General features: G+C 37.1%; 1 protein-coding gene across 6 annotated transcripts in view; it reads right to left on the bottom strand.

Moving 5' to 3' along the window:
* Positions 1-26,091, bottom strand: part of Ptprc (protein tyrosine phosphatase, receptor type, C) — a 121,819-nt gene that overhangs the window by 41,274 nt on the left and 54,454 nt on the right. Inside the window, exons 4-14 of one of the 6 annotated variants that reach the window (XM_013521946.1) lie at positions 24,715-24,912; positions 21,659-21,802; positions 18,937-19,074; positions 18,124-18,198; positions 17,098-17,124; positions 14,884-15,093; positions 13,308-13,433; positions 11,756-11,905; positions 8,017-8,133; positions 3,189-3,356; positions 1,310-1,527 (exon numbers count right to left, since the gene is read on the bottom strand). In XM_013521946.1, coding sequence (XP_013377400.1) covers positions 1,310-1,527; positions 3,189-3,356; positions 8,017-8,133; positions 11,756-11,905; positions 13,308-13,433; positions 14,884-15,093; positions 17,098-17,124; positions 18,124-18,198; positions 18,937-19,074; positions 21,659-21,802; positions 24,715-24,912 — 1,571 coding nt within the window. The remainder of the gene's footprint in view (positions 1-1,309; positions 1,528-3,188; positions 3,357-8,016; positions 8,134-11,755; positions 11,906-13,307; positions 13,434-14,883; positions 15,094-17,097; positions 17,125-18,123; positions 18,199-18,936; positions 19,075-21,658; positions 21,803-24,714; positions 24,913-26,091) is intronic. The other 5 variants (XM_013521949.1, XM_013521953.1, XM_013521962.1 and 2 more) reach the window with 5 other exon arrangements.

The following is a 26,091-nucleotide window of genomic DNA, read 5'->3' as shown; positions in this document are numbered from 1 at the left end:
AACATTCAAGAAACTGAGGCAGGAGGATTGTCATGAGTTTGAGGCCAGCCTGAGCTACATAGCAAGCCCCTGCCTCAAAAAGGCAACAATATACATATTTGCTTTAATTTGAAATCAAAACTGCAAAGTTATGCCAGTGTGTTGTTGTCAAACATTTTTGAAAAGGTAGTCCAAAAGATATACAAAAGAATCTTAGCCTATGTTTAGCAATAATAATAATAATAATTACGAGGAGCAAAAGCAAATTAAAATGATTAAAAAAGTAGAATTCAGCATATAAAGTTACTCATAATTTAAGATTCAATTTTCCTACTAAAATATTAGTACCTTTACATTTAAGTTTAAATAGGAAATTCAACCATATGCTATTTCCAACAATTATACATGAAATGCACATATTTTTAATAGTAAATGAACATTTACAGTGTAGACATACTCTCATAAATACTTGGAAACCTGAAAAATAGCAAAGCTTTCACACTATGGGATAATAAATGATATTTCCAATATTCACAGACCATTCATAAATATTTATCATATATTATTATAAAGAAATGATTAAAAGATTTTGCTACTTATCAATAAGTGGGTTTGCTGAATATTTTTTATATTAGAGGTCATACAGTTAGTAGAAAATGATAAAACCATACACCAGAATCCTACACAACTATTAAAAATTATGTGGTATTAAAATATTTAATGTGGAAAGAGATGCATGGTATAATGATATGTGAAATGAAACTTACCAGATCATGTATTCACAATATTGATAATAAATGTAACATATATAATGTGTAGAAATGAATTTTACATTCTGAAAGTATGTTCATAAAATATAATACAATACCATACACGGTGAGATTATGGGTAGCTTTTACTTCTTTATGTTCACTGACACTTTCTATCTTTTATTTCTAGTACTTTCTAACCTCAAGGTACATGCAAAAGTTTTTCAGTTGAAAATTTACATCAATACAGACAAAAAAAAAAGGGTAAAGAAAAGATATGACAAAGTAATAGTCTGTTGTACAATGTTTTGTTTATTGATACAAAGAGTAACTTCCCTGCAAGTGAAGTATTTTAAAGTTGTACAGTACTCTTATAACACATTTGCTTTAATCTACTGTTTCTGATTCAAGAGATAAAAAGTTTGGTGTCTTTACATTAAAAAATGTAAAACTTCTTGGAGTTGACTCCACTGGACATTGTAGCTCCTATGTAAACACTGTTCTTCACACTCTGCAAATACTACACATTAATCATTGCAACGTATATTGAAACCATGGTGATTGTAAAAACTGTGACTTACCAAAATCTGATAGTCTGTTGAATACCAAAGATTGTCTACAACAAATGCGCAGGAGTCTTGGGAAGAATTATAAACTACTTCAGACTTAGAGTTTTTAAGTATGACTTCCAAGTCATAACTCAAATGAGGGCCTCTTATATTATTAGGACGGCTACAATTGACAAACACACTATTATCTGATGTCTGGGTTACTTTCAGAGACGTGACCGGATCTGGACCTATCAAAATAAAGACTGGTTATTTTAATCACGTCCTGGTGCATATTTAAATTACTGAACAATATGCACACAGTATGTGGTATTTAAAGAGCTAGTTTGGAGATATGACAGCACATAAGTGAACAAAAGTATAACAAAACACTTAAATATAAATCACCTACTCATTCAGTTAGTATAAACATATAGGTTGTACTTTAAACCGTGAGAGTTCATGCAGTCCCTGACAGAGGCTGTGTAGCATGAGAAAGTGGTGAAAAAGTGGAGGGAGGAAAAATGGTAAACCCATAGGCCTCCCATACAATTCCAATCCCTCTTTCCTGAAGAACCGACTTTATTCTAGTATACACTGGCAAGATCCTTCCAGAGCAAGCAACAAACTGTCTTTGCTCTCTGTGACATCACTGAAACTCAGGAAGACAGCAAAAGCACTGAGCTCCAGGCCTTGGACTCTTCAATGCATAAACTAAATGACCTGGAGAACATTTTTACCCAAGCCAAGATTAACAGGTGCTACTTGGGATCTCTAGAGCTGTAGATGCAACCACACTCAAAGCCATTTCTTCTTCCCTGTCCTGAGTGAGGTTAAGAGCACCCTCGGAGGCAGGTCAAGCTTTGGGCCTGGAAACTATCCAGACATCACACACAGGGCGAAAGCCAAATGCCCCTGCCACCTCCAGTAGAAAATGTGACATGAAATAAAAAAATAGCTAGTTCATTGTAACTGAAAGAAGAAAGTGCTAACAAAATATTGTATATTGTATGCTGCTACTGTTCTATTTCTTTGTTTCTCATTTACTATGCTCTTTAAAATAAAAAAAAATTGTATGCTATGAAGAGTTTTATCAGGTGAATACAGGTTAACTTCATGCTCTGTAATACATTGATTGTTAGGAGACCTGTTAATGTTTTTAGATAGTAAAGTCAACAACAGGCATTTTTTGAAATTCTAAATTAGACACTTAAATGCCTGAAATCTCACAAACAGTAATGAACTTCCCTCATGCTTTTTCCCTACAATTGTATGATTATATCTAAAGCCTACAGAGAGCCCAGGTATCAGATTTTCAATTTTTTGTTTAAATTTATTATAAGCCCTCTGTTATAGTGGATACATTATGTCAACTTGAGGAGTCTAGAGGCTTGGCAAAGGGACTCAGCAGTTCTGCATCTTGGGTTGAAAAGGACACGCCCTTCCTGCTCTAGGATGCTCTTTGGTATTCATCCTGAGCCCGTGCAAGAAGAGGACACAGAGATGGTGTGGGCGTGGCGGATAGCCAGCACACAGGATAAGGGAGGGAAAGAGCCTTGCTTCCCCCCTAAAAGAGCCTCGCTTCCCCACTTTCTGCTCTTGTTGCTTTTGCTCTCTTGTGGTGCCTTGAAGTGCTGCCCCTGTGCCATGTCACCCTGCCTTGGACCCAGTTGATTATAGACTAAAACTTCCACAAACAGTGAGCTAAATAAACCTTTCATTCCTTAATTTTGGATGTCGGGTATTTTGTCTCTGCAATGAGAGAAAAGTAACCAAGACACCCTACATGCTAAAAATGTCCCAGTCATGAAATTTCCCAAATGAAGCATAAAGGTAGATGAACTGTGAGCTGAAACATCCATTCTTTCTCCCTCACCAAGGAGGAAAAGGAGCATTAAAGCGTGGAACTTACGTCCAGATTTTGTTTTTAAAGCACAAGTCACAGCACTCCCGTTACGTTGGAATTTCACTTTTCCTTCAACAAAGGCAAATAACGATACAGTGTAGTCTGTATAACTTTCCAAAGACTTCAAAGTATAGTTGGTCACATTGCTATTCAGATAGAAGCTCCGTATTTTTCCTATGAAAAAACAGAAAAATTTAATCATTAAAGGTCAAGATCATATTTAATGTACTGTCTACATGGCATCATTCCAAACTAAAGAGTGATTAAGAAATAAGAATCTCTTTGACACTCAGAAGTGCCTAAAATTATCAGAAAATATATTTAATACATTTAATTATTATACATAAACTCATATATTCAAAACGTTCACTACTTTGGAACACAAAATATTTAACAACTCCAGATACATTTCTGCACTGGATAGGGTACAGCTCTCAAGTTCTTTTGTATCAAATCTTTTCTGAAACTTAGCCTCTGATCTTTGAGATAAATCTGAACTAGTGTTATGTTTCCCCCTTCAGGGAAGAAAACCCTTGTTCACCAATAGCAGGATGTATTACACGACACTCATTTGAACAATTAAGTAATTCTTAGAGGCCATGAAATTGAGAGAAAGCCACACTCTGGTGCTGTCCAGTGAGAGATGAGTGCAGAGGGAATTGGTAAAGCAGAAAAGAAAACGTTGCATAGGAAAGAAAGAATGTACCGAGATTAGGGACAAAGCTGACAAAAAAAGCTGACCAGAGAGGCATATAAGAGATGATGCCTTGTTTAAGTATATCTTAACAGGTAGAAGAGTCATCATTCATCAAGGGAAAAGAAACACTAGTTACTGAGATTTCTGAATAGACAAGTGACATGAGAAAAGATGAGTTAAAATTATGTCACTAGCCTGAAATTATAGTAAAAATTATAACACAAATAATGATACAAAAATGAATCATTCACTCCATGTACCAAGCACTGTTTCTAGAATTAAGTCATGTAACTTTCACTACAGGCCTATATGTTGGCACCCTTGATATCATTTTTATTTCATAGATGATACCAAGTAATGTATGTAGAACCTCACAGGACAGGGAGTGTGAAGCCTGAATGGACCCCAGGCCTGATATTTCCAAACCTGTGCTTCAGTCTCCACTATTTCACATATTGCCTGAGGTAGAAAAGTGACAAGTACCCACAACAGGGCAAAGCTTCACCTTTTGCTTGGACCTCATTTCTCTGGTGCACCTGGATCTGCACTGGACTTGTAGAAGCAATGTAGGAAAAGATCTAACTCATGGCTTATTTCTTATCTTAGTTCTGTACCTGTAGAGCATATAGTAATACCTGCATATCACCGTGGGAGTATAACTAGTAAGATGATGTAGCTGTTTCAGCCTAATTAAAAGGTCTTTTCAGAAATCCCCAAGGCTGGGGTTAATTGAGGTACATGTGATAGCTCTGTCTCTCTGTGTCCCTTGTGAGAATTCTCTTTGAAGACAGAAAAGATGTGTGCTCAAGACAGAAGCAAATGGGGCCCTCTTCTTCATGATTCCTGGAGCCTCATTATGCGCATATGCAGCCTGGATTTTAGGGCAATGCATGGCTTCTTACAGGCATAAAATCCAATTTTCAAGGTACTATTTTTAAGAGCAAACTGGCTTCTGTTTAGTGACTTAGTTATGGGTGTTGGCTTATACAATCTCACAATCATTCTGTACCAAAGTAAGTTTCATTGATATAGTTCCATCAAGCTTTTATATTAACCAACCTGACAGAACTCAAATTGTTGGTTTTATTTTCAAACAAAGCATTGTTCAAAGACAATGGAAGTTTTTTTTTTTTAAATCAGTAATTCATCAACATATTCAGAATTTAGAAAGATACTTTGGAGTGTTCATTTGGTTGAAATGAAGACCCACCTGCATGTGGGTAGAACTGTCCAATAGGCTGGGAGCCCAGATGGAACAAAGAGTGGAAGAAGGGGGAAACTGCATGCACAGAGGTGCAACTCTTCTTGAACAGGTCTGGTTTTTGCTGGTGTCATGGCCCACAGAATCAGACTCCCTATTCTTCAGCCTTTGAGTGTGAATTTGCACCTGTGTCTCTCTAGGGACTTCAGGGACTTCAGGGCCTTCAGCCTCAGCCTGATGTACATCACTGAGCTCTTGTTCTCAGGCTTCCAGTTCCTGAGACTAAACAGCCAAGTATTTTCTCGGTTCTCTCACACACGGACAGCCACTGTGGAATTATCCAGCCTCCGGTTATGTAAGCCAATCTAGTAAGTCCTCTCCACTGACTCCCTTCCATTCTCTTGGTTCTTTTCCTTTGGAAACTTTGACTTAGGCCAAAAATAATTTACATGCACATTCTTTGGGACACTTTTTCCTCGGGTCTCTGACATCAGAATAAAGTATGTGCAGCAAATAAAGGACGTAATTTTTATAGATTTTGAACTTATCCATTTTTCCATGAGGCAACAGAGACATGCTCATCCTAGAAGTTATGTGTGTTGCAGTGGAAATGCTGACAAGGACAGTGACTGCTCCACTGGTGCTGTGTTTTACACAAGTCACCTCAGTTAATGCACTAACAACTTCCTGACTTGTACTACTTTAAAGGGTTCTTGGACACTATTTCAAATAGACCAACCATATTGACACCTAATGGATTTTGTACTGCCAAATAAAATGAAAAGTTAATTTTTCTTTAAAAAGAAGCATTATATTAAGTAATTTCCATCTTCATCATTGTGGTCTGGAATGGCACACACTGGTTTCAATAATTTTTGAAAAGTAATCCTTTGAATATCATAAATCTTCAAAGACCTCTTCCCCAATTATTGGGAAATCTATACTGTCACTTAACAAGTTAGTGGCATCAACCTGAAATTTGTTGAGCTATCACATGCCAAAACATGACCAGCACAATGGCAGGAAGAGCAGTGTTCAAGCTGTTGAATAGTTGCTAAGTTTCTTTAGCCTCAGTTTCTTCAAATGCGTTATAAAGATCTGCATGCACCTCTCCCCTCTCAGTTTTTATGAAAACCGTTAAATAGAACAATACAAGAATGCCTTACAAACCAAGAAGACTAAATAACTGCCAATTGCATTTTTCCTTCTCTTGACATCCCTGGATTCCAGAGACACTAAAATAAATTGTGAAAAGATGAAATGTAATATCTGATTAAAAAGCAGCATGAACTACAAGTTTCAAAGACATTTTTGGCATATTTTAATATTGATTTTTATTTGAAATAATGTGAGTAGTTAATACTTGCTTTGACAATATTGTAACAATGGTACAATCTGATTGGTGAAATGAAAGAGGATCTCATTACTGTAAGATGATTTTGGTTGCTCTCAGAGATAATACACTACAGGCTGCTGCAAAGGGTCTTTAAGAAGTCAGTGCATGTCTTAGAGTGGATGTTGATTCAGCTACCAGTTAGCCGTTTCAGAGAAAGGAAACATACGAAACCCTCTCACTTCTTCTCTTCTACTTGTGCAACCATGCATTTCAGTGACAGTAAATAACAAGGCGTTATACTAGTTGCAGACAAACAAAACTCTTCATATTGCTAATAACTGGGGGCTGGGGATTTAGCTCAGTGGCACAGCACCTGCTGGCAAGTGTGAGGTTGTGAGTTCGATTCCCGGTACCAGAAAAAACAAACAAACAACATATTGCTAATAACTAATTGGATGCATCCTTCTTATCCTCATTATGTAAATACAATACAAATAGATATTTGGAAAAGTGCTGTAGGATACAAAGGAGCAGTGTGCATGCTACATTCCCATCACACACTCTGGCACCTGAACAACTCTGTGGTAGAGAAATTGTAGACACTGAGAAAAGCACCCAGGAAGAGTGAAAGATTTAAAGAGGAGAACACCACTTCTACCTTTTTCCTATCTTATAAACTAAACAGTTGAAATTATCAGAAACTCAAAAATATTGTACGTATTTCTCCTCTAAGTATTTGAGCTGAAAATTTCATGTGTATTTAACATTGCTTCGGTAGTCTGATTATTAAAATTCAAAAAACTAGAAAACATTAGCAATACATAAGGAAATGTAATACAACGGTGGTTTTTTAGTCTTCAAATTATAAAATTTATGCCTGGCACATTCCCACCAAACATAGGGATGAAATTGTACAAGTTGTTCAGTTTCCTCCTAGAGGGAAAGGGTTAGAGCAATGAGGACCACCCTCAAGGATGGAGGCTGCTCTGTGATGATCCTTTGATCCCTGCTTTTTTCATAAACATTTTATATACTTTAAGCTGTTCAGGAGATGTTCAACAAAATAGCTTCATTTGAAGGTTTCATAATTGAGCTAGTCATAGCACACCTTGACTACATTTATTATTGCAGAAGTCTAACTATGAACTAGATTGTCTAAGTGGCTAAAGGGGTCCATGTTCAGCTGTATTCACCCAAAATCTGGATTCATTTTTGAATTTTGAATTTTAATTGGATTCATTTTTTGAAAGGTGTTCACTTTTGCTTCGGTTGCTTAAATTGTGACTTCCAAACATAGGAACTCATCTGTATAACATTTGGAAGACAAGAAAGATTATTATCTCTCAGATACTTTCTTTCACCAAGTTCTATACTGCAAAGAATAAAAAGAAAATCTGGGAGATGTTCTGTGATTTTTTTATATCTAGGGCTAGAAATCCCTTTATGAATAGAAACTGCTCAAAAATCAAGGCAAACAGAATGCCTTCACAGGGCATTCATGTCAGAAGTTGACTGTCTCCCTTGTTCGATCTACACTTCTGCTATTTTCACTTTCTTCATTTCTTTCTCCAGATATGGAAATAAATTGTATAGAAATTACCTGAGATGTTTAAATAAGAAAAACAAAATCCAGATGAATATTTTGGGGGAGCCCAGATAACTTCTGCAGTAGATTCATCTTTAGCTTCACAAGTAAGAATCTTAGGTTCTCCTGGAACTGTTAAAAGAATAAAAGTATATTAAATGAAAAATCAAGCATGGTGATAGCAGTTCTTATAAGCACACACTATTAACAGCCGTATTTCACTAGTTATAAATTAATAAGTAAATTTAAAGAAATATACTGAGCTTATTAAATTTGTTTCAGAACAAACAACTTGAACAAAGTAAATGTCACTCTTGAGTGGCACAAATGAACCTGAGCAGACATCTGAGAATATCCTACTGCTGAACAGATATCTGAGAATATCCTCTTCTTCTAATGTATATTATTTTTCAGATAATTTGAGAATTCTAGTTGTTACTGTGCCCAAAACCTCACATTTGTGGCATTGGAAAATTTAGTAGTCATTCAAAACTGAGATGAAGGAAGTCATAAATGTTTTTAGAAGTTCTGAAACATAATTCACATCAACATGCACGCATTTGAAGTGCAGCATAGTGAGTTATGACAACTGTATACAGCCACATGACCGCCATCACCACCAAGACTTAGCACATTTCTATCACCCCCAGAAGTATTTTTGTGCCATTTTCCAGTCCACCCAACCCGACTCATCTTCAAATATGCTTTCTGCTATCAGAAATTAAGTGTATATTTTATCCATTTCATGTAAATAAAAATAACCTAAGATTTACTTCTAGCATGTTGCATTTAACATAACATTTTAGAGATTCATTCATATTGTTGCCTCTCTAGGTAGCTAGTTCTGTTTTATTAATCAGTAGTGTTATAGTTTGGATATTGAATGTCCCCTAGGCCCACATGTTAAAGACTTGGACCCCAAGGTGATGCTCCTGGGAGGTAGTGAGACCTTTAGAAGTGTCACACAAAGAGAGATGCTTAGGTCATGGGAGGCGTGTCTTTGAACAGGACTGAGGGACATCAGGGTCTCCTCTTTTTGCTTTATGGCTCTTGAGGTTAGCAATTTGCTCAATGGTGTGCTCTCCACGATTGGTAGTTGGTGTTGCATCAGAAGCCAAAGCTATAGGATCACCCAATGTTGGACTGAAACTTCTAGAACCATGATCTGAGCAAACTTTATCTAGTCATAGATTAATTACCTCAAGTGTCTCATTACGGTAATGGAAAGCTAACAAATACAAATAATGTTCTTTTGCAAAGGTAATTAATCCATGTTTTACCTGTGCTCAAAAGCTGGTGGCTATTTGAATTGTTTCCAGGTTTGGGGCTGTTGTTAATGAATTTACTTTGTCTTGTGGGCAGAATATTTTTTCTATGGTAATATCTGGAGTGAAATTGCTCGATTATTACCTCTCACCCTCACCAGAAGTTAATACTGCCAGTCTGTAATATTACCTATTTTAGTGGATGTATAATACTACTTCATCAGCCTACCTTGACTTGGATTTCCCAGATGGCTAATGGTGTTGCATATCTTTTTATACATTCTTTAGTTATTTGCACATCTTTGTTTATGAAATACATGTTCAAAAAGTCAATTTTTAAGTAGGCTCTTTCATGCTTTATTTTGTAGCTGAAACATTTCTCTATACATTGTGGAAAATCTTCCTTTATTGAGAAAAGTAATTGTAAATATTTCTAACAATCTATGGGACATTTCCCTAAATCATTTCATTCAAAGGAGAGAAATGTTTGATTCTGATTATGGGCAATTTAGCAATATTTAAAGATTATTGCTTTCTGTGTCCTATGAAAGCTATGACTAAATATACAAAGATATCTTCCTGTCTTTGATTAAAAATTTTATAATTTTAGCTTTAAGATCTACAAACCATTTTGAATAAATTTTTGTCTCTTATAAAGACTAATGTTCAAATTTTCTATAAAAATACCAGATTACTTGTTGAAATGATTATCACCTTCTCTTACTGAAGTACTTTTGTCCTTTAATCACATATAAAAATTAGTTAGCTATTATTTCTATTTCATTACATTGATTTGTCAAAATTGTAATAAATTTCATGCTTAATATCAAAATACTAAACTTTTCTTATGCTAAGGGTATACACTTCTGTGGTTTTATTTGTTTTGTGCCTATATTATCTTGGCAGTTTATAGGAAGACTTTGGTGTCCATTAGTCCTGAGCTATCCCTTCGATAAATAATTTAAAATCACTTTGCCATGCTCTGTCACAAATACTATAATTAATAAATCACTTCTGAAAAGTGTGAGAGTACAGGATTAACACAGAAAAACAAAAAAAAGTATTTCTATATTTTATTGATGTGTGATGTGAAAACAAAATTGAGAAAATAATAATTTTATAAGTAGGAATAGACAAATTAGGAATGACTCTAACCACAGAAATACTAGATCTGAAAACTCCAACCCATTTTAGATATAAATTAAAGAAGACCTAAATTAATAGGAAGACATTCTATGTTCATGGATTGGAAGACTAAGATTGTTAAATGGCCATTCTTCAGAAAGTCATCTCCAGATTCATTGTAATTTCAGTCCATTTCCCAGTGGGAATCATTATAGAAACTGACAAGTTGATCCTAAAACTCATGTAGACTTCATAGGGCTTCTGTATATTCCCAACAGTCTTAAGGAAAAGGAATGGAATTTAATGAAATTTTTCAAGTTCAAAACTTACTACAAGTCAGCAGTAACAAATGGTCTAGTACTGATTAAAGGTACGTGCTGACAAAATGTAAAGAAACTAGGACCTTCACACATTGCTGCAGAGAACATAAAGTGATGTATCCATTTTACAAAAAGGGTGGGAAGTCCTTCAAAATGCAAACTATAAAGCTGGCATATAATTAAAATTTTTAGCCTTCAGTATATGTTCATGAGAAATGAAAACATTTCTCTACATAATGCTTGTGTACAATGCCATCTCTTTTTAGTTTGGAGTAGTTATTAATAAATTGTCAAACACACAATTAACTCATTTTTCTAGCAAATTTTAATTTAGTTGGAATCTTCATACTTTTAAATAATAGTGGAATTTAAAAACTTTTTTCCCTCTCTTCCACTGTCCCAGATGCTATGAATTTCTGTAATCTTATTTTTCAGTTATATTATTATCGTATTGTATTACTGTTGTTATTACTAACACTGATGGCAATTTTAAAACACTAATTACTATTTTGCTGTGAATACTGAGAGGTCCTATACCCTGCTTTATGAGTTTACTTTGCTTATTTTATTCCTATCAGAGTCAGGAGCTGATAAAGTAGAAGGTGTAAAAGTACAAACCAAAGAGAATATTATATATATGTATGTATATATATGTATGTATATATATTTTTTTTTTTTGTTTGTTTGTTTGTTTTGTTTTGTTTTTTTTGTTTTTCTCCGGTACCGGGAACCGAATTCACAACCTTGCGCTTGCCAGGCAGGCGCTTTTGCCGCTGAGCTAAATCCCCAGCCCTAAAGAGAATATTATAAAAGGAAGGGTAAATACAATGTAAAAGAGAGCAAAACATTTTACTTATCTTGGTTTTATTTCTAACAAGACATAACAGGCATAGCAAGGCATAAAGTTTTACCCTGAATAATGTATTTTTAAATTCAATTTTAGAATTTGTTCTCTAAAGTCTAATCATTTTCTGTAATTCTTCAAAATTAAAAGAACATGAAAGGCTATTAAATTTTACTTACAAATTTGAATAATATACTCACCCCCCAAATCTGTTTCAATATCTATAGTTTCATTTCTGTAATGCTGGCCATTATACTTTACTTGTGAAGTACAACTATACTTTGTGTTGGGTTGAAGATCATCTTTTTCAAATAATTCATTAGGAGATTCTGAAATATTTGAAGGACCCACTGAAAGAAATAAATATTACACGTGGTATGTTAACATATAAATTTCTTATTTGTATAGAAATACAAATTTATTTTTCCTCCCCTCATTTATAGTACTATAATATTCATTAGATTAAAATGCCAATGGTCCAAATAATGTCAAAGATCTTGAATATGATTTTGCTATGCTTAGTTGTCAAAAAAAATTAGCAGGTATAACTTAAGACTGACTCTAATTTGACTGATAGAATGAGGCCTCAGCTTAGGATTCTGTACTCAAAAATTTAAATTACGTCTTGGTAGCCTATTATGGTCACACTTAAAATGCTCCCCCAAGTCGCACATGTTCAGAAGTGGCATTTCAGAGGGTGACCGGACCACCGGGGCACGACGCACATCAGTGGATTAGCCACCCACGAGTTCACAGCTCAGTATGCTCTTAGAAGAGGGAGCTTCTTCAATGAGGTAGGTCACTGAGACTGTACCTCTCACTGGCTCTTCCTTCTTGCTTCCTGGGTGCCATGAGTTGAGAGGCTTTCTTCTGCCATGCCCCTTTGCTGTGCTCTTTCTGTATTGGAACTAATGAAGCATGGACTAAACTCTCGAAAACTATGAGTCAAAGTACTGCTCTCCTCCTTAAACTGTGAGTATCACACATTTTGTCCTAGTGATGGGAAAGCTAACACATAGCCTTTGCCTAAAGGGATTTTCTAAATAGATCATTTTTATTGTCAGTCCATCACATTTGTACTTACTTTCCTTATACTGCTTGTAACACAGCCACATAGCCTCCTTAGCACTATGATTACAACCAATGCCAACTTCACCATGTGTGTAAACATGTATATTTGTTTATGTGTGCACATACATATCTGTTTATCTGTTTTGCCAAATGCAGCCTGGCTTTATGCTGAGGTAGGAGAGTCTATTCCATTAAATTCCAAAACACTGAAAAAACCATTTTATCTCAATCCAAAACCACATTCATTCCTCTTAGTACTTGCTCTTTATCTATTAAGTAAGTGTGCACAAAACTGTGCATGAATTCAGCTGACAGAAGCCTGACAACATAAACTTTGGTACCAATAATCTTACATTTACATTTTCTTTCTAACAGAGTGTATCGCCTTTCTATATGCTGATAGAATGTATGTTGTAACATCTTTCTCTCAGAATCTCTTCAACAATACCTAGCATATGAGTCATCCAAAAATTCTATAAAGTAATTAACTTTTACTATTTCAAAATTGACTTTTCAAATTTGTGAATCTGTTTGAGTGGCTTAAACAATAATTATTTGGCTTCAAACATACCAGAGACCAATAAAAAACAAAAACAGAAGAAAAGAAAAGACCATAAAGGACATCACCTAGTACAATTTCTACCACAAAAAATCTGTGATGAACCTATGTCACACTCTTACCACATTTATATATGTATTGAAATTCTTTAATGCAACGAAGAGTTTCTGTATTTTTCCATTGTAAACAAATTGAAGTATTTGCTTTTTCTCTTGTTGTACAATTATATAACTTAAACTTTTCATATGCTGTCAAGAAGATATAGAAATAGACTTGATTAATAGTACATAATATGCACATTTCTCAACTAAAGTCATTGACACAGAATTTGGCAAGCATCTAGAGTGCTTTTGAAAAAATGTAATAATTCTCAAGGTTTATTCACTTCATTATTCTTACGCTTTATTTTTACTTGACACATAATTGTACAAATTTGTGGTGCAAGCAAAGTGGTATTTTGATACATGTATACATTGTATAACAATGATCAAATCAGGGTGATTAGCACACCTATCACCTCAACTATTCAAGATTCATTATGGGAAATAGTACTATATTTATTATTGTTTCATTATTATACTTTTCAACTTCATTTAGAGTTACGCTACTTTTCAAAATAAAACTTATGCAAACATCTAAATACAAGTTTTGCACATTGTAAAATATTCCATTTTGATTTCTTAATTATAAACCCTTTTTTGTTAACTCTTTGATTCTGTTAACTATTTTGATTGATCAATTGTTACACAAAATACTAGAGCTTTCTCTTTAGGGAAGGCCTTTTGAAATATTAACATTTTCTGTATTTAAATGATGACTTATTTCATGGTGTTATAGGGAAATAAATGTTAGATGGATTTTTTTCAAAATGCACCAGAACTTTAAATATATCAAGTGTGAATAATTTTTTTGATAATCCTCAATTTTTAAATTGTATAAGATACTTTAAATAATCACAGTCTCTGAATCCCTTTTGCAAAATGCGTCTGGCTAAGAAATGCTTCAGTAGAGACTGCTTGACACCTTCTGTCCATTTTCTCTTCCAGCAGGGGATCAGTTGGCAAACCAGCTTGATTTCCTTAATGTCACTGCGGTTGTATTTATGTTTTCATTTTTGTTTCCTGAGGTAGGGTCTCTCTATCAAAGTAGAGCTCACCTTTAACTTACTACTTACTACATAACCCAAGCTGGCCTCAAACCAATGGTGATCCTACTGTCTCCGCTTCCCAAGTGCTGAGATTACAGGCATGCACCACCTTGCCTGGCTAACTCTCCTTTTCTCTGAGTGCATTGTGTTTCTTTCCATAAACGTCAAATCCTTAGCTTTGTGTTTCTCTCTAGCACTGATGACAAAGTTGTATCTAAAAGGACAAATGAGTACCTACATACATAATGACCTCAGTTAAGTAGACAACAAAAAAAGAAAGCCTGTGTACACTCATCTAGTAAGACAAGTTATATCGAATCTACATGAACCGCTCTGTAAAAGAAATAAGAGCAGTAACCATGGCATATAAAGAGAAGGCTTATATTACTTCATAATTTTTACTTGGTTAGGTAAGCAGACAATTCCACCATCGACTTTCTTTCCTTCGGTCCTGTTCTCTCACCATCCTGGTTCCTGGGATCACTAGAACAAGCACACATGGAATGGCACTGTTACTGCACACACACAAACAGAAATGGTTTGCTATTTACCTGGTGGCACATATAACTCCAAAATTGTAGGTGGAGAACATGATCCATCGGCTATGTGAATGGTAAGATTTGAACATCCTTTTAGATTTTGCAACACTTTTCTACAATCCTCAGAATTACATGTCACATTACGAGGAACATTTAGTTCTGCTGTAAATGATGTATCCTTGTCATTTTTGTATGTCACAGAGATAGTACCATATTCTCTATCTGAAAGAAAATGAAGATGAGAATTATCCTTCATTCAGAAAGAACATACAGGTCTGGGGATGTAGATCAGTGGCACAAGCGCCTGCCTGGCAAGCTTGAGGTTGTGAGTTCTATTCCTGGTACTAAAACAAAACAAAAGAACAAACAAAAAAGAACAAACAAACATACATTTAATACAAATGCCTTAATATATATTTTCAAAAATGTCAAATCACTAAAAGAGCTTCAGAAATACGAAAAGTACATGTACATGAGGTGGCTCCGTATCATTCTTTCATAGTTCACTTCACTTTTCAAGAACTTTACCTACGAAATTTATATTATTACATCCAATTTTTGTCTTCCTAAGTGGATTGTAAATTCCATGAGAGCCAAAACCAGTCTATTTACTTGATAACTGCCTTAAATCCAGGTCCAGAATAATATTTGTTATTAATAAGAACTCAATAATTGTTTATTGATGCAAACAGAAGAATGAAATAAAAAATAAGTCAGGTGTGATGGCACATGCCTATAATCTCAGCACTTGGGAAGCTGAGGCAGGAGGCTTGGCATGAGTTTGAGGTCAGCCTGGGTTACACAGTGAGTTCAAGACTAGCCTGAACCGCATAGTGAGACCCTGTCTACAAAAAATAAAAAATACACCTAACAAATATCCTCTTCTTTTTCTATAGTCTGCTTTGTTTTATGAAATATTGTTCTGCATTTCTCCACATTCTTGGAATGTTAATTTTCCAAGACAGTAGGTCCTCACTTCAACCTTTAATTAATGTAAAATTATCTTTAATAATAATAAACACCTCCTAAACTTTATTCATTGCAAACAACTTCTACTGTGTGGTAAAAATACCTTTGAGCAAATATTAATTTACTTATTCATTTATTTAACAAAAATATTAAATCATTGTGATGTTGAAGACACTATTCAAAGCCCCAGGAGTACAAAACCAAATCAGACATGATCAGCTTTTTAAAGTGCAGTCTAACTCAGAGCATACACAGACTGAACTGCAGAGTCAAACAATGGCAAGGTTAGCCCAAAATAACATGGTGATAAAGAGGAAGAGGTCTATTCAGAGTGGAGGAATAGAAGAGGGTTTCCTGAGAAGACGGGTTCACGTGGTATTTCAAATGCAAACAGGACATATAAAAACAAATCCAGCGACCAGAGAAGGAGGGAGGACAATTGCAAGGATAGAGGGAGAATGCGAGCAGACACAGAGGTGGGAGAATCTGTGTTTGGAAAACTGCAGGTAGATTGCTTAAGTGAAGCACTGGAGGAGGTAATGATGCCGAGGAGAGGGTGACAGAGCTGAACATCAGGGGATCATATTAGTAACATGAATGTATGAAGACTGATCTTTGCCCTAAGGTTATGAAGAGCGGCTGAAGGCAGTGGCTTCCGTGATGAGATTTAGAAATGAACAGAAGGATATGCCTGAGGATGTCGAGGACCTTGCTTCTGTTCAGAAGAGAGGAAGAAAATGAATAAAGGACAGATATGAACCATTTCAGGTTTCAGTGTTGAGCCAGCCCTGAGACAGAGACAGAGAGGCAGAGACAGACAGAGACAGAGAGAGAGACATGATACAGACAGAGACACAGAGAGAGACAGAGAGACAGATACAGAGACAGACACAAATAGATTTTCTTTCTGATAAGCTTTCAAAATATTATCTATATTTTATATTAATCATTAAATTGAATCCTCGCCCCCACCCAAAGCAAACTTGCTGCCATATTACTTTACAGATACTTCAGTTGTGGTTCAGCAGCTTCAACAAAATTGTCTAGCTAGTGATTTTTAATGCAGGTACTTAAAACTGGACCTGAGTATGAAAAATCTGGCCACCAATGAACACTGGCCTTTAAGAGCTGGGGCCAGCTATTGTTGAGAAGTCAGAACCAGGGAGCCTAGCGCGAAAGCTTAGAATGAAGAAGGAAGCAGTGCAGTTGCGAAGGGATTTTTATTGCTTCTAAAACAAAACAACAACAAAAACTCACCGCATGGTATCTTGGTTGTAGTAGGAACTGTAACAGAGAGAAAAAAAGGAAAGTGAATCATTAAAATTTTGTTTTAGTATATATTTGGGGAAAAGTAATTTACAACATAACTACCTGATAAACTGTGGAGTCTATCTAGTCTATCTAGGTTGGTCTAACACATGATGCAGAGTTTCCAATAATCCACTACTATGAAACACTTTTATAAATTAATCCAAAAGCAAAATTTGCACAGCACGAATGTTTTGTTAAACACCTGATCATGGTGTGGCACCATGCCTGAATATTCATGCTGGCAAAATTATTAGGAAGGATGGATTTCATCTTTGTTGATCTAAAAGCAGATTTATACATCTATAACCCTTATAAGGTTTCTACTTTTTTAAAATAGACAGTAGGTAAGGGGTGCCTTGTTCTCTATCATAATTTTTGCGAGCAAAAATGCTTTCTGAACAAATAGTGTCACGTGCAAGTCCCTGCATTTAACTAAAGGATGCAGAAGCTAACAGGTCTCTGCTGATCTCAGAGTTGCAAGGACTCAGGGGAGCAGGGTGGACGTGGCTCTGCCTTCCTGACTGATCCAGGTGCCACCGTTGCTGTGGGCAGTCAAGGGAGACCCCTGTCCTTTAACTCTGCATCTCTCCCTGTGTAACTAAAATTCATCTCTTAGAAAGCAAATCCCCTTTGACAGAATTAGTCCTTTCCACACCCACTTCAGCCCAGCATTAGAGAAAGAAGTTCTAATAGTTTAGATTATTTCTCGTACATGTTTTCATAAAGTACACCTCTCTTGGGGGAGCTACTGAAATCATGTGGAGTGGGGTACAGGAAATTCTTGTCCTAATCTCATCAGCTATTGCTACCCAGATAGGGTAGCTCTAAGAGTTCCCCATCTTTTAGGATTAAAATACTAAGTTGAATTTCTCCAAGAAAGCAGCCCAAGGGAGAGCAAGTGGGCGACTTTCTGTGAGTGCAGATCCCAGCCCTGGGGTGATGTGACTGCGTGACTGGGGGTAAGGTTGTCACCTATTGTTGTGGTTGGAGGGAGAGTGCTTGCTGCAGGGTTCTGTGTGGATGATGCAGTGGATATAGAGTTGGAATCTGCAAGGAAATGAACAGAAGAGTATGTTAATATGTGTTATATTGGAGAACAAAGGGAATCCTCTTCAACTGAGAGGATTTTTGCTCAGGCAACCTCATTTGAATTGATACTTGCCATCTGGAAAATAAACCAAAGACTTATCTACAAATTGCTCTCTCAGATAAGTAATATTTTGAGGAATTGAAATTAAACATTGTCTATGTTAAAGGAAAATTATTCTTTCCTTGGTATAATTCTTACCTGATGTGCAATCTTCCTGAAACTATTCTTTTCCCTTTCAATTACAACTGTCCTTGTTTGGGTGACTAGCATGGGTAAAGGTTACTTTTTCAAAACTGTCTATTGACTATCTGGCTTCCTGCTTATTCCTCTTTGCATCAATCTTATCAAATGAGTATAACTGTATCCATCTTTATAGAAGGAAAAGTACCAGTAAGTTGTCCTAACTGGCTAGAAAATTGAAGAAGCTGGATTGGATCTTAGAACCACATGCTATTAAAGCTTACTGCCCATTCTTCTTTGCCATGAACCTTGTGTTTACTTTATACAAATAAAATAAAATATGCCCCAGAAAAAGCTGACTGGTAAGTTTATTTTGCCTAATTTAGCATCGAGATATGAAAGTTTATAGAACCAGAAACCTGAAAATACTTGGAATAAAGTAAAAGAGCTATATTGGAGTCTGGAATTTCCATTAAGGTATCTGTGGCCCGAGACACCTGGCCTCCTGGTCAAACCTGAGGCGTTATCGGAGGTGCTGGTGTTGGAGGCGTGTGTGAGTGAGGCAGCAGTGCTGTTGCGTGCAGGCCTGAGGGTATCTGCTGGGGTGAAGGCTGTGTCTGCAGGAAAGGTGGTATTCCTCTCTCCTGGGGTACCTGCAACCAGAAGGGCCATCAGCACTGACTCCAGTCCTGCCACATGAGGCCAAAGATCAGACAGCCAACATACATCGCTTACTGAAGCTAAGACACAGCACCAAGTGATCAAGCACATCTATTGTACCACAGTGTATATATTCCACAAAGCTGTACTAAAAACGTGAGGACCTATGGGAAAGATGGATTTAGGGGCAGAAGGTGGGGTCCTATGAAGCTCTCTATATAATCAGACCACATATAGCTCAGCCAGCCCAGGGAGCCCAAGCCTCCTTGCTGAGTGCTGCCTTGGGCAATATCAAAAAATTCATCAGAGCTGCAGAGAGAGGGTTTGACCGGGTGTTACCGAGACCACATGGGCTGAAGAAGAACTCTGAGGATAAAAGACTGTTAAGGCTGGCCCAGGAGGAAGTGGGACCTGGCACCTGTAGAGAGCCTCGCATGAGTGGGTGCACCTCCCTGGGGAAGCCCCCAGTGCAGGTGCTTGATTTTAATTTTCTTAAAATAGGGCTGGATGGGCTCCTGCCTGTGCAGAAGCTGAGCTCAGAGTTCTTTTCTTCCTGGCTCAAGGTTACAGTTGGGTTTTCATTATGTACTCTCCCTTGCCAGGAGAGAAAATCAAATTGGTTTGGAACCAACAAACTTCGCATTGTACTGACATAATTCCCTCTTTTCCAATCACATATGAACTAATCAATACAGAAGCTAGCGCTGTAGCAGAGGAAGCTGCACACTGTACTTGGTTAAGACTTCACATTGTCAAGCTTCAATTCCCCTAATGCATGTAACATTTTCCCCCAGACATCATGCGCAGAATCACAGCACACACACTTCACGAATATTCACTGTGTGCCTACCGGATGAGTAGTTCTATGCTAGCTGCTATGGAAAAAACAAATCTGAGCTATCATGAGCCTGAGAGCATCTTTGGTTATTTCACACTGAAGTTACCTTTTTGGTCCTCAGCTCAATGATACACAATAGTCTTTCATTTACAGTCAGAATCTGTGTTTCCACAGTGAGGTAGGGGGGCATGTCTGTAAACATCTCTGCTATGAGTATGCAGGCATGTACCAATTACAGATGGATTGCAGTCCATAATGTAGCACGCTTTTCCAATAAATTGGAAATTAATTTCCTTCCCCACTGAGTTAGAGTTTTTGGCTCATTCTTCTAAAGTCACTACAACCAAATTTAACTAATTCACTCAAAAGAATGAGTAAAACTAAGCACAGTTCATCAGTTGTGGGTCCAGAGTAGGACTCTTAAAAAAAGCATTCATTTGCCTTTTAAACAATTTATTTAGACATAGAACTGGGCCTTTTAGAAGCAGCCAGGTTTGTCTTCAGGTTGCTGCACCTCTTTTTCTATTCTGCCACTCTTTTCTCTCCTCTCCCTGACAAGTGCCCTTGTCCCCAGAACTGTCCTCAGTCCCCCATCTCACCTTCTTCAGGTTTCAAGCCTTCTTAATGCCTCTGAAACTCCTTTCTCTTGTTAAGCAGGTAATCTCAGCCACACTTCAAGAGTGGCATTTAAATTTTAATTAGGTTGATTAATCTTAATAGATCTTTAATTAGTGGAGTTAGCCAGTGAGAGAAAGAATTCTTTGATCAGTGCAGAACAGACTATGGTTGTGTGACAACCAGCTCTCAAGGGTCTGTCCTCCTTGGTTATTTTACAGCTTCCTCCTCTCCACAGCTTTTAAGCCTATGAATTTGCGAGAAGTAGCACATTTTTTTCCCCAGTGATTCCCTGGTAGTTGGAGATGGTGGAATGAAAGAAGAGGTGAGGCAGCTCTTCTCCTAGTTTAAAGCGTGTGGATTTTCTGTAGTGATTTTCATGCTAAAGGAACAGCGGGAATTAAATCTCGAAACAAGCATTATTCTATCTGATGTGCTTGACTTTCACATTTTCACATATTTCACATACCTAATGCAGGCCAAGTAGGCTTTCAGGTTACAGGTGAACTTGGGACCTGAGAACGCCTATACTTGCTTTCCCGCGTAAAAAGAGACCCATGTTGTGATTTGGACAGTGACTTCGGAAAGACAGGGAGGTGAAATTTTGCATTTTTACAATTACAGAGATGCTAAACTGAAAGCTCCTTAATCCTTAAGAGGGAAATACAAGCCTCTCTTTGATAATCGTACCATAAATAACAATTATGTCGTGGTTACAATCTCTCCGTGCTCTTCATCGATAACAGTCACTCTACTGCTATTCCTAACAGCTGTTTGTTGATTTGAGACGTTGGGGCAAAGATTCTGCCATGTTATTCTTTATTGCTTACAAAAAACAGAGCTTTTCACTGTCTAATTGCCCAAACTATAAGGAAATATAGAGCATCCTTGGTAACTGTTTCTGCCAGAGGACTTTTTGCTGTGTCCTAGTTGTCATTATTGTTTAGTCTCTCTTAAAACCTTTGTTATGTAGTTTCTCATCCTATCGGTAACTATGAAATTCAGTTTATCAACTTGTTCAACACTGAACAAGAGCCTGTTTTTTTTCTTTTCCACACCATTCTTCAAGGCAGTCAGTCGACATGTACTCTTCACATCTGCACAAGTCTAAGGGTCCCGCAAACCTGTTGGTTCCGGCCCGCCTGAGGAGGGCTTGAGTGTGGTAAGGTCAGCCTTGCTGCTGAGTGTCTGCGTGTCAGCTCCTCCGGTAGAGGGCGCCTGCGAGTCGGTGTGCGTGCGAGGGAGAGGCGTCGGTATGGTTGCGTTTCCTGGGGTAGGAAAGTGAGATCAGCGCATCAGTTCCCCGCAACTGCATTTGAGAATCAATAGGAAGCACATTGCAGTCACAGTTTACCAGGCTGTGAATCTACTAAAATACTGAAGCTCTCTGTGAGGGAACTGACGCCGTGGGCTCCGCATTTACGGATTCCCGGGAGCTCCCAGGGCTGCGTGCGGCCTGAGAAGATTCGCATTTCCAGATTGCACTGTGACTTCCAGATCACTGCGGTTTTCCAGAACACACCACCCACTTTACAAACTGAAAGTTGGGACGTTTCTTTGTAAATCGAGGAATAGAGGAATCTTTCAGAATGCTATCGTCTCTTACAAAGGACTAGGAAAATCGACACGAAATACAGCAGGTGTCTAATAGGTAGAATGGCCTAAAGATATGCTCAACGTTAAGAAAAATTAAATGTAAATCGGCATGGGACATATATTGTCGTGGCACTTTTAACACACTGATATTATCTGACAGTGGAGAAGGTGTGGGAATAATGATAGGCGTGTGTCTTACACACACATGGCTGCACACACCCACAGAACCATTTGCTAGGAGACTGGAAGTCATTTAATAATGGTTGAAATAAAATATTAAAGGAACAGGATTCAAAATGTTATTTCCAATGAGCATGTAAATTACATATAAAATATTTGTATTTGTCTGTTTATACAGATATATTTCCATATTAATACTTTTAAAACATACATAAATGATTTTTATAAAAGTAACATTCCATATGTTAGTGTGGTGCATGTAGATGCTTACTGTAATCATTTTTAAAAAGAACAATCTAAAAGACTTAGAGGAGACTTAGACTAAGACATTCCCCTTAGAAAAGTGAATGCAAGAATTTTTTCCTAGGTCTATGAATAAACAAGGAAAAGCAGAAGAAACTTTCCAAGCACATCTCACCATCAAGATATTATGGCAGACTAAGTCAGTATTTTATCATTATTCATTTTTATTTCCAACCTGTTCACTTTAAGTCTGTTCTTTAACACAGTCTTCCTGCAAATCTATGGTTTTAGTATATTCAGGTAGAAAAATGTTTTGTGTGAACAAGGATTTAGGAATATTGAACGTGTATATTTGTGCGTGCGTGTGTGTGTGTGTTTGTGTGTGTAGTGAAATCTAGAACCCTTAAAATGGAAAGCTGAATGACATGACTTAGGCAGGGAAAACCTCTATCACAGGTGTGGCAAATCTATGGTATGTGTACCGCAGTGGGATATGAGCCAAGTTGCTCCAGCACTGCCCCAGCAGCTGAGCACTGGATAACAGTGCACACAAGGGCAGTGTTGGCACCTTGCAATAAATAAATAAGTTTTGAGTTGTAGCTTGGGGACTCCATCTTTAAAAGTTTCATCATCACTAGTCCAGCATGAAATATATTGCTTATCCACAGCATTTACTTATCGTGCTTATATTCCTTTTATAAAAACTTCAGGCAATGGAGGTGTTTAGATATATTCTAAGACACTAGTCTGCTATGGTACCATGGAAAATGAGGTGAAGGTTTAATATACAGTCCTGTAATCTCTAAAAGAAGGCATTATCCATTTATTTAACTGCTTACAAAAAGCCAATAAAATACTTGAAATACTGCAATGCATTCTAAACAAATGATATGCATGCTTGTTCTTCAGAAAAAGCTAAATGCCATTGTCAGGCTATCAAATAGTTCAGTCCCTTATAGTATTCTGTAAAACTATTTACCAAAGAAAATGGCATAATAGTACATCAGAAGTGCCTGGCCAGCCACCATGTGGGTAGATTGGTGTAGGAAATACACTGGAAGTGAGTTTAAAATAAGCTGAAGTCATTGATACATGGCCATTGCAAGGAGTATCAGTGGTCTTTGCTAGCCAACGTGCCTCCCATATCAATCTGAAATTTTACTATGGACCTGATTACATTTACTCAGTTTCCAGTATTGGGTCTCATAGCTGATTAATTTGAAAAAAATTTAATGGCAATATCTCTAGAAGAAACCCATATAACAAAACTAAGTTATCAAATCTCATAGTGAATGTTTAAAAATGAGTGGTCTAAATTCAATACTTTCCTGATAATGCTAACCCAGAATAGGATAAGGAAAAAGGAGGATTCTAGTGTAGGGGGCTTGCAGGGCTGAGGAAGCCCTGAAGTAAGAGCTCCAACCTGTCCACGGCTATGGGGAGCCCCTGAGAGCAAGGACAGAGGGAATGATGCACGTGAGAGGACAATGGCACCCTACCCCATGCAGATGTTCACAACACAGGCCGATATATGCATGCCCTGAACATCCCTATTGAAGGTGGGCAGACACTCCAGTGAATGCAACCAGACCCATTCATTTCATCTAGCAGATATCCAAACACTGAAAGCTCTAGCGCCGTGCAGTTACCAGCAGCACTTTCGTTAATATTCTGCCATTTAATATTCTGAATTTTCGTTAATATTCACTACTGTGGGGAGCAAGGCCCAAGTAATATGTCAGTGTAAAAACTTCAGTTAGTACAGCAGAGCATATTTGCCTTATTTAGACTTTTCACATAGACATTCATGTGTCTCCTGCCCTTATCTTTCCAAAGAACTTCATAACACATTCTACCTCAAACTGCTATTCACCACACAGGCCTGATATATGTGCGCTCTGAAAATCCCTGATGCACTCCCGACTTTACCTAGTTGGTCATTCCTCCTCCCTTTCCTTCTCCCTAAATCATGCATGCATTTCTTTAGCCAGCCAATTTTTATACACATGTAACGTTTCTTAACTTTATTCCCTTGAATAAAATCATATCCATAGAAACTGCACACTTGCTGTCAAGAAAAACCATTTTGGTTACTTTAGAACTTTTTTAAAAGAAAAGCTTCCCCCAACACCATTTTGATTAAGAACATCTCTGTGCCAACCTGTCACATTTAGAGCATTAGCATTATCCGAAGGGTCCAGGGAGACATGGCCTGAGGAGTCACTGGGACTAGCAGGAGGTGTGGTCTCTGAGGAGTCATTTCCTCTGTCAGAGATGCTTGCGGGTGAGGATGCATTGGTGCGAGCGGGTAAGGGGCCACTAGAAGGCAGGGCATGGGGCTTCTCTGGTGCAGTCAGTCCTGTTATATTAATGGGAAATTGGAGGAGAAAATAAATGTGACCATTACATCGTGAAACGTGTTTTTCTGTGTGTGCTCTCTCTCTCTGGGCTCTGAGTGTGTCTCTCTGTGCGCGTGTGTACGCGCGCGCGCGCACACATATACATACACACACACACTCTATGTATGTGATACATGGTGTGGGTATAAATTTGTGTATACATATATGCAAATATAGATGCAAATACAAACGTAAAAAGAAACGTATATGTAATATGCAGATATAGATAATAAATCAAGGTATAAGAATGAAAAATGGGAAATGGACTTGAAGCAGCTATCGTCTGTCCTCTTGCCATTCAATCACTGGTTTCTCAGCTATCTAGAACAGTTGACAAGAATGGACCCCTCTGGGTAAAGATGCTCACAGGACAATTGATAAGACTTACTAAATTATGGAGGAAAGTAAATTCAAAAAGAATATTATTATGTACTAGGATTCTAGGATTTTAAAAAATAAGCCACAAAAGTTCTAGGTGCACAGGTTGACGTTTTAAAATCAAATACGAACCAAGGGCAAATGAGTAAAAGCCTGGAAAGTAAAACGCAGAAACAGGTATAGAGAGGACCTGTGCTAACAGAAAGAGCAACTTCATACTCACAAAAAGTACATCATATAAGATACTGAAGTAACATTTCCATGGCTTTAATTCACTTTAAAATGAGGGGAACATGTGACCGTTGTAGTAAAATCGGTACATGCTTAGATGATATGGGTGGACAAGTGGCAGAAGTTTTCTGCAGCACAAATTAGCACCATGTAATAAAGGACTTTAAGTCTGGTTTTGCTCTTTTACTCAAAGTGTATTTTTTATGGAAGAATAAGGAAATACACCAGGTTTTATGTACTCATCCAATCATTGGTATTTAAATGTTTTTTTATCCTAAATTTTGTTTGACGTATATTACCTTCCTTGAACAGTATACATATTTAAATATTGAATTAACCAGAGGCAATATCACAAGTATTTTAATTAATCCAATTCAACAAGATTAGGTAAAAGAGAATGGCAAGAAGGAAGAGGAAAAGCAGGGAAAGCTAGAAAAGAAGTAGAAATAATTCAGACACAAAAAAGTTAAGGAAATTGGTATATTGAATAGAGAAATAAGAAAATGGAAACAAAAACAACACAAAGAAAT

This window comes from Chinchilla lanigera, unplaced genomic scaffold (assembly GCF_000276665.1).
Source record: "Chinchilla lanigera isolate Chin_1 unplaced genomic scaffold, ChiLan1.0 scaffold00005, whole genome shotgun sequence".
In the NCBI taxonomy this organism is placed as follows: Eukaryota; Metazoa; Chordata; class Mammalia; order Rodentia; family Chinchillidae; genus Chinchilla; species Chinchilla lanigera.
The sequence above is the reverse complement of the archived record's forward strand: the minus strand, read 5'-3'. Positions and strand labels throughout refer to the sequence as shown.